The sequence below is a fragment of the Salvelinus sp. IW2-2015 genome, unplaced genomic scaffold (assembly GCF_002910315.2).
Source record: "Salvelinus sp. IW2-2015 unplaced genomic scaffold, ASM291031v2 Un_scaffold2803, whole genome shotgun sequence".
NCBI classification, from domain to species: Eukaryota; Metazoa; Chordata; class Actinopteri; order Salmoniformes; family Salmonidae; genus Salvelinus; species Salvelinus sp. IW2-2015.
In genome coordinates this window covers 154,024-163,295 of record NW_019944103.1, presented here as the reverse complement: position 1 = coordinate 163,295, position 9,272 = coordinate 154,024, and the positions used below count along the sequence as shown (strand labels likewise).

Genomic DNA, 9,272 nt, shown 5'->3' with positions numbered 1-9,272 from the left:
CATGTTGTTTAGAGACCTCTCAAGCCATGTTGTTTAGAGAACTCAGCATGTTGTTTGGAGAAAGAAACTCAGCATGTTGTTTAGAGACTCAGATGTTGTTAGAGACCTCAGCATGTTTGCTAGAGACTTCAGGCATGTTGCTTAGAGACCTCAGCATGTTGTTCAGAGACTCGCATGTTGTTTAGAGAACTCAGCATGTTGTTTAGAGAGACCAGCATGTTGCTTAGAGAACTCAGCATGTTGTTTAGAGAACTCAGCATGTTGTTTAGAGAATCAGCATGTTGTTTAGAGGACCTCAGCATGTTGTTTAGAGAACTCAGCATGTTGCTTAGAGACCTCAGCATGTTGTTTAGAGAACTCAGCATGATTGTTTAGAGAACTCAGCATGTTGTTTAGAGAACTCAGCATGTTGTTCAGAGAACTCAGCATGTTTTTAGAGAACTCAGTGTTGCTTAGAGACCTCAGCATGTTTGAGACTCGGCATGTTTGTGTTAGAGACTCAGCATGTTGTTTAGAGACTCAGCATGTTGTTTAGAGACTCAGCATGTTGTTTAGAGAACTCAGCATGTTGTTTAGAGAACTCAGCATGTTGTTTAGAGAACTAGCATGTGTTTAAGCTCAGCATGTTGTTTTAGAGAACTCAGCATGTTGTTTAGAGACTCAGCATTTGTTTAGAGACTCAGCATGTTGTTTAGAGAACTCAGCATATGTTTGCTTAGAGATCCTCTAGCCATGTTGCTTAGAGACCTCAGCATGTTGTTTAGAGCAACTCAGCATGTTGTTAGAGACCTCAGCATGTTGTTTAGAAGAACTCAGCATTGTTGTTCTTATGAGGACCTCAGGCTCTCAGCATGTTGTTTAGAGAACTCAGCATGTTGTTTAGAGACCTCAGCATGTTGTTTAGAGACCTCAGCATGTTGTTTAGAGACCTCAGCATGTTGTTCAGAGAACTCAGCATGTTGAACCTAGAGAAGTCCAACCCTTGTAATAAAAACAGGACTCTGTTTAAACAGCCAATCAGGAGCCTAAGAATGTCAGAGGCAGTGTTCGGGAGACTGTAATTTCAAACCATTCTCAAGTCGGATTTTACAACACAACTCATGTTTCCCATCAGCCATCAGAATGCTTTCAAAATGGAGTCGTGCCTGGCCGTGCAGTAATGAGTGAACAGGGGGTACAGGAAGTGATGTAGTCATATATAATATGTAATGGCAAAACAGAACACGAGTGACTGTAACTGTGTAGTGGATGGCAGAGTGGATGTCCAAACGCTTGCCAGGTACGAATGCACACACAAAGAGACACCCACATTAACCCACCCCTTCAAGACAACTCTCGTTTGGCTTCAGTCATGGCCCTTGGATTTCTTATTGACCAAGCCGAAAAAATCTGCCCCCCCCTATAATACCATCACTAGGGAAACATGAATACAGCCTTCTGGATGGAAGTAGTCTGAAGACTTGTACAAGAGGACAACTCACATACAGTACCAATCAAATGTCAATCAATCAATCAATTAATCACTGATAAACAAGGACAATATATATATTTTTTTTACGGGTTGTTTCCAAAAACGGCACCCTCTTGTCTATATAGTACAATACTGATGAAAAGAATAGGCATGGAATAAGGTTTCAGATGCAGAAACAGTTATCACAGTTGGCTCACCTGGTGCCGTCATGCTGGTGAGGCTGAGTTTGGCGGGCAGACTGTTGGTCTTGTGCTTGTCCCCGGGGTTGATAGTCATCGTCTTGGGTCTGCCAGTCTGGTTGGTTCTGGGATCCGGTCCTGACCGCACCGCTCCCAGTCTTTGCTTCTTCAGCTCTTTCTCTCTCTCCTGCGCCGCTCGGATCTCTTCCTCGATCATGGACAGAGTCCTCTGCTTCCGGGAGCGCAGCTTGAACGGCCCGGTGCTCTGCTCCGTCTCCTGGGTTCTGGTCGCTGCGGCTGTGCTGCGTAGCTCGGCCGCCTCGGAGTACTTAGAGAAGTAACTGAACTGGTCCTTTTCACTCGGGGTCCGGGACAGCTCTGGAGCCTGATAGGGCTCTATGGGACGGGGAGGGATGAGGACAGGAGTGCGGACTGGGACCGGGTCTGGGTTTAGGGCCAGTGAGCGACTGAGTGCGGACTGGATGAGGATCTTAGGCCCCCCGGAGGAAGATCTCTGTGGAAGGGGGGCGTAGGTAGGTCTCTCCATCTGGACATAGGTAGGTCTCTCTACCTGGACATAGGTAGGTCTCTCTACCTGGACATAGGTAGGTCTCTCTACCTGGGTTGGGAGAGGCTGGAGCTGGGGTGAAGGAGACTGATATTGGGTTGGACTTGACTGGAACTTTGCTGGAGGTGACAGCGGCTGAGGTGATGGAGTTGACTGGTACTGGGGTGGGGCTGACTGGAGGGACTGTAAGGGTGTTGGTGACTGTTGCATTGGACTTGAAGGTGAGTGGAGCTGGGGAGGTGGAGGAGAGTGGAGGTCTAGAGGTGTGAGTGACTGATACTCTGTTGGTAGTGATGAAAGGTTCCCAGAAGATAGAACGTCTACGTGCCTCTCTTGGAGGGGGAGGGGGGAGACCCCCTGCCACTCCTCACCCTGCTGAGACTGGTTCTGGTTCATCAGGGCGTGCTGGATGATACACTGCACCAGCATACCTGCATGGTACTCCAGCTCTTGCTCCGACAGACCCTGACTTCCCTCGTTCTGCTCCCCAGGAGACATGGTAGTGCCTCCCTCCATCTTTCCGTTGACGGGTGTAGTGGTCTGTGGGGTGGAGGGGAAGGAGTACTCCCCCAGAGATGTCTCCCCCAGGTAGGAGGCCGACATGGTCTCGTTTGACGCCCCACTGTCGGATACGTTATTCATGCTGAAGTCTTTTGACAGGGTATCCAGCATAGAGTTATCCAGGGAACGCAGGGACTGCTCGTCCAGCCCGGAGTCACATTCATTGCGGTTGCAGGAGGACAGAGAAGCGCTGGGGCTGTGGAGGGAGGAGGAACGATGCTGGAGGGACAGAGAGTCCTTCTCATCTTTTATGATGGTCATGATGGCCCTGGCGCAGGTAAAGTCTTCGTCTCTGTATCTGTTCTCCATCCAGGCCTCCTTGGAGCCACTATTACTGGGCTCTCCCTGTCCCAGGCCCAGGACCCTCCCCACGGTAGAGGTGGGGGACTGGGACCCTTCTGGGCTGCAGTAGATCCTCTCTGTCCGGACCGTTGTAGTGGTTGCGTCGCCGTCCTCTAGTGGTGAGTCCTGGTAATTGCTGTAGCCCACAGTGACGTAATCGGAGGATCTCTCCACGTGGATCACGGTGTCTGATGATCTGGAGAAGGGCTTGGCCGAGTTGGGAGCTGTGACCTGTGACCTCTCGGCTGCCTGCTGCCTTGCATGTTCTATCTGGAGGAACTGCTTCCTGGCGGTAGAGAAGTCCATCTGCTCCACCAGGATGTACTCCGTGTCGCGGCCAGGCTCAGGGTCAGCTTTAGGGTCAAAGGCCATGGAGTACTGGGCGTACGTCTGGGACATCCCACCAGTGAACTCTGACCTCCTCTGCTGCTTCCTCTCCTCGTACTTCCTGTGTGACTCTAGTTTGTCTGGCTCCAGCTCCTCCTCCAGACTCTTCTCCTGAGGAGGGTTCCACCACTTTGTCCCCATGTCTGGGTTCTTCTTTACCGCCTGGCCCCTGATCAGCTCCAACCTCTCCCTCTCCAGCTCTGCCACCTCCTCCGAGGGACGCACCTTCTTCACGCGCACCTCCTTCTCACACGGATCGAACAGCTTGGACGGCTTCTTCTCCTCCTGGAAGGCCCGCAGCTCGAAACGGGCCTCCTTCTTGATGGTGGTCATAGTGGGGGATGTTGTCTCTCCTCCCTTCTTCCTGTAGTTCTCCTGCTCTCCTGCCATTGGTCCAGAGTGGCCGTTGGGCCTGGTGTTATTGCTGTTGTTGGTGTAATTGACATCCTGGTGTTTAATGAAGATAGTCTGCTTTCTCCCCTCTACTATGACCTCATGGCATGTTGTGTCTGTGTTGGAGATGTTGACAGATGGTCCAGTCCCGTCGATGCTGACCTCCCTGGGGTGTTTCTCAGTAGTCGCGGTTCCGTTAGAGGGCGATGGTGTGCTATCGACCCCGGGGTCACAGCAGTTAGCTTCCAACACCTCGTCTAGGTAGGCTATCTCGTGAGCTACCTCAATGTCCAGGGGCTGGTGCTGGTGTTTGTTGCCCTGGCCGTTGAGCCCTTGGCTGGGGTAGCAGCTCTCAGGGTGGGCGTCCACCTCCATGGTGCTGGTGGTGATACTGCTGTCTCCTCCGCCCGCTGAGATCACACTGACAGAGTTGTGGAAACCGACGCTCTTTCTCTCCGTTCTGTCTCTCTTCAGATCACCATCCTCTGATGCCTTGGAGGATTTCTGGAAGACAAAGAGAGGTGTTAGGTCACTATTATTCGGTCTGGGCAATACATGTACCGTGGATGTGTCCAAAATGGCACCCAATACATGTACTGTGGATGTATCCAAAATGGCACCCAATACATGTACCGTGGATGTATCCAAAATGGACCCCTATTCTATTTATAGAGCTCTATTTTACATTTGGGACACTTGGATTTCTTTATCAGATAGCATATGGGGATTTCTGAAAGAATAAATATCAATTCATTTTTATTCTGTCCGGGCGTAGCATAGCAGTACTTAGCATCAGTTAACCAGGGCGTAGCATAGCATTATTTAGCATCAGTTAACCAGGGAGTAGCATAGCATTATTTATTATCAGTTAACCAGGGAGTAGCATAGCATTATTTAGCATCAGTTAACCAGGGCGTAGCATAGCATTATTTAGCATCAGTTAACCAGGGAGTAGCATAGCATTATGTAGCATCAGTTAATCAGATAGCATTTGGGGAAGATCATAAAAGGAGAATGAGAAACTAAACCACTTCTGCTATTTGAAACCTAACAGGAAGAACTGGGAATAATGAAGAGAATAAGAGTATAATGACGAGAATGAAATCCAATAACATTTCGTTTTGTTTTCTTGTATGAAATAAAGTTATTTCCTCTCTATTCTGTCAGACATGTTCACTTATATGCTGCTGACACAGTGCTCTATTACATCTGGTTGAAATATTTTACAACTCTCCAAGATTATTTTAACACTTTACAAAAATGGTTTCTAGCAAATAATTTGGTTTTAAATGAAACAAAGTACTATATCATGCTGTTTGGAAAATGGCAAATAATAAACGCCATTGCTGGCAATTAAAAAATGTATGCAAGTGATGAAAAATGCGTGAAAGTGTTTTAAATATCTGGGTTTGAGGAAAGATTGTGAATGATCTTTTGGAAAGCATCTCCCACCTGTTATATTTAACAGTGTCTCTGACGCAGGCGTCACATAATTATATATTTTATTTCACCTTTATTTAACTTTATTACTTCGCCACTATTGGCCTATTTATTGCCTTACCTCCTTACTTCATTTGCACACACCGTATATAGATTTTTCTACTGTATTATTGACTGTATGTTTGTTTATCCCATGTGTAACTCTGTGTTGTTTGTGTCGCACTGCTTTGCTTTATCTTGGCCAGGTCGCAGTTGTAAATGAGAACTTGTTCTCAACTGGCCACCTGGTTAAATAAAGGTTAAATAAATAAATGAATAATGCAATATATTACAGCACAAACACTCGTACAGATATCAAAGCACAGTCACCTGCTACAAGTTATTTTCAATAAGAGACATACTGGAGTAGGAAATGCTCCTGAAACTAGGAGAAAAAATAAATAAATCCATATCACGCCTAAACACTGGGATTTATCTTCTGAGATTAGACAGGTTACAATTCAACAGTCTGAGGCTGAAATGAAGGCCGCTCTCTGTCTGTCTCTGTCTGTCTCTCTCTGTCTGTCTGTCTCTCTCTGTCTCTGTCTGTCTCTGTCTCTCTCTGTCTGTCTCTCTCTGTCTCTCTCTGTCTCTCTCTGTCTGTCTCTGTCTCTCTGTCTGTCTCTCTCTCTCTGTCTGTCTGTCTGTCTGTCTGTCTGTCTGTCTGTCTGTCTGTCGTCTGTCTCTGCTCTCTGTCTCTCTGTCGCTCTGTCTCTCTGTCTCTCTGTCTCTCTCCTGTCTCTCTGTCCTTGTCTGTCTGTCTGTCTGTCTGTCTGGCTGTCTGTCTGTCTGTCTCTCTTCTGTCTCTCTCTGTCTCCTCTCTCGTCTCTCTCTCCTGTCTCTCTTGTCTGTCTCCCTCTGTCTCGTCTCTCTGTCTCGTCTCCCTCTGTCTGTCTCGTCTCCTCTGTCTGCTCTCTCTCTGTCTCTCTCCTGTCTTCCTCTCTCTGTCTGTTTGTCTTCTCGCTCGTTGTGTGTGTGTCCTCCTCTCTCTGGGTCTCTCTCTGTGGTGTGTTGTGTGTGTGTGGTGGCCCTTCTCGATGGTCGTGACCTGAATCTACATCAGGTGCTTCCCTGAGGGCAACACACACACAGAACAAAATGGGGCTTAAAGCACACACCACACACACACACACACACACACACACACACACACACACACACACCACACACCACAGCTCGAGGGCAAACTATCATCACCCGAGGTGATAATGACAAAGAGTCATATGAAACTCGTCAGTCAGTCACACAGCACAGAAATCATCCACGCTAAGTAGCGAGCGCAATAATCAGACATACCACGCAAGAGCCTAGCTTCAATAGACAGAACATCAGCCACGCTAATGTAGCCTAGCTGTCAATAGACAGAACATCATCCACGCTAATGTTAGCCTAGCCAACAGACAGAACATCAACCACGCTAATGTAGCCAGCCAATAGAAGAACACCATCCACGCTAATGAGCCTAGCTTCAAAGACAGAACACAGCCACGCTAAGTGTAGCCGTAGCTTCAATAGATAGAACATCATCCACGCTAATGAGCCTAGCTTCAATAGACAGAACATCATCCACGCAATGTAGCCTAGCTGCAATAGAGAAGAAACATTCATCCACGCAATGTAGCCGTAGCTGCAAGTGAGACAGAACATGCATCACGCGTAAGCGAGCCGAGCTGCAAGAGAACAGAACAGCATCCGACGCGAATGGAAGGCCGATCTGCAATAGACCAGAACATGTCATCCAGCTAAGGTGAGCCTGACTTCAAGTGAACAAGGAACAGCAGCCACGCGGAATGTAGCCTAGCGTCAATAGACCAGAACAGCAGCCCACGCGAAGGAGCCTTGGAGCGTGCAATAGGATGTAAGAACATCAGCCCACGCTAATTGGAGGCCAGGCTGCAAGAGAGAGAACAGCACCACGCGAAGGGAGCCTATCGGCAAAGAAGAACGCATCCACGAAGGACCGAGCGGCAAGAGAGTGAGAAACAGCAGCACGGAGGGTGAGGGGGGAGGAGGGAGAGGGAGGGAGCGGAGGGGAGGGAGGAGAGAGTAGGGGGGAAGGGGGGTGAGAGGTGGAGGAAGACAAAGGACAGAGAAAGGAAGCGCGTATGAAATGCAGTAGACTGGGGTGGACCAGGGCGACCAGGGTGACCGTGAGAGAGCGGGGCAGACCAGGGGCGACCCAAGGGACCTGTGTGAGAGAGGCTGGCGACCCCAGGTGGGCGACCAGGGTTGACGGGCAAAGCTGGCAGAACCAGGGGGCACCAGGGGTGACCTGAGAGAAGGCCGGGGCAACCAGGGGTCGACCATTGGGGGGACCAGAGAGGAGGCGGGGCAGACCAGGGGGGCGACCCATGCGTGACCGGGAGAGAGGCTGGGGCAGACCAGTGGTGCGATCGACCAGGGCGTGGACCGGGAGAGAGGCGGGCAGAGAGGGCAGCCCAATCGGAGCCGCGGCACCGGAGCAGCCAGCAGCCGACGTGCCAAAAGGAGAATAGATAGGGCGGCAGAGGAGTGGACCGGACGTAGTGACCGTCGACCAGCAGACCGCGAATGGTAGGAACACACCGGGTTAAAACAGTTCACAGCAGGTGGGAAAAGTATGGGAAACCCGTGGATGTAATAACGGCCACAAGTGAACCAATGCAGGCTTGTGGCACAAAACCGCAACAAACGGGCCTGTAGTTGTAGCAAGACCTGGCCCATGCGGTCAGAAAGGGGGACCATGCCGCTGTGACAAAACTGGGCGGGGCCAGCAAGAGCTGGAGAGGCGGGGGTGGAAACGGCCGTCGCGAGGCAGTGCCACAAGCACGCCAAGCAGGGGAGGCAGGACGGACTGGGAAACGCCAGAAGCGGAGGTGGTCGGGGGAAGCCAGGCGCGGGGGAGGGACGGTGGGGGGGGGCGGGGGCCGGTGGCAGCACCCAACGGCGGGTGAGCGGCAAGTGGCAGACAAGAGAGCCGAAGGCGGCTGCAAAAAGGAGGAGAAAACGGGGAAGGCAGGGTCCGGCGAGAGGAGAGCAACGTGGACAGCGCCTGAGCAGCAAAGCAGCCCCCAAACACATGATACTCCCGCCACCAGTGACTGTACAGGGGGAGAGGTGGGATGTGGGGGGCGGTGCCGGGTTGCTCCACACAGAAGGGTGGGGTCCGGCCAAACAACGCAACGGAGGTGCAGCGGGCCACAGAAGGAGTGCAGGACACTGGGGAACAGACCAGGTGCACTTGGGCGATAATAAAGTGTGGGGACAGCCAGGGCGTGCGCCGGGTGGCCGCCCAGAAGAACAGGCGGGGGAGTGGTTGGACGGTGAGCGGAGATCGGCAACAAGAAGGAGCATGGGCAGAGAATGGCGGAAGGCGGAGGCGTGACACGCAGGATGCGCTTAAAACCGCATTGAGCAGCGTGCTGGGCCGTGCAGGTCAGCGGGACCAGGACGGGCCACGCCGACGGAGATGGAGCAAACAGGGAGAACTGCTCAGGGAGAGACAAGGGGCTTGACCGGGACGGAAGGAACAGGCCAAGGCGAGGGAGAGAACGGGGTGAACCCGTCCAAGCTATGCAAGCAAACAATGCTGAAGCGTAGGGCGGCGAGATCGCGGGGGGGCGGAAGCATGGGGCACATGCAGGCAAGCGGGGGGGAAGAGCAAACGCACAGGGGGGGGGAAAGGGCAGGGCCAGCGCGAACTTAACCAGCGCCACAGCGCGCGCGCGAGGAGGGACGCCAGGGGAAGCGGGGGACGCCGACGCCCAAGGAGGCGGTAAAGCAGGACCGTGGCGGTCACAGGGCGTGGGCCAACCGACCACGGAAGGTGAAACGAGGAGAGCAAGAGAGAGCAAGAAAAAACGATGGGAGTGAGGTGGGAACACCACGGGGGAGGTCGGTGACGAAGAGAAAA

The 9,272-nt window shown here is 51.6% G+C and overlaps 1 protein-coding gene across 1 annotated transcript in view; it reads right to left on the bottom strand.

The window, feature by feature from the left end:
- Nucleotides 1–7,733, bottom strand: part of LOC112074761 (A-kinase anchor protein 2) — a 17,195-nt gene extending 9,462 nt beyond the window's left edge. Inside the window, exons 1-2 of the mRNA XM_070440662.1 lie at nt 7,512–7,733; nt 1,669–4,405 (exon numbers count right to left, since the gene is read on the bottom strand). Coding sequence (XP_070296763.1) covers nt 1,669–4,405; nt 7,512–7,733 — 2,959 coding nt within the window. The remainder of the gene's footprint in view (nt 1–1,668; nt 4,406–7,511) is intronic.
- Nucleotides 7,734–9,272: the final 1,539 nt, after the last annotated feature.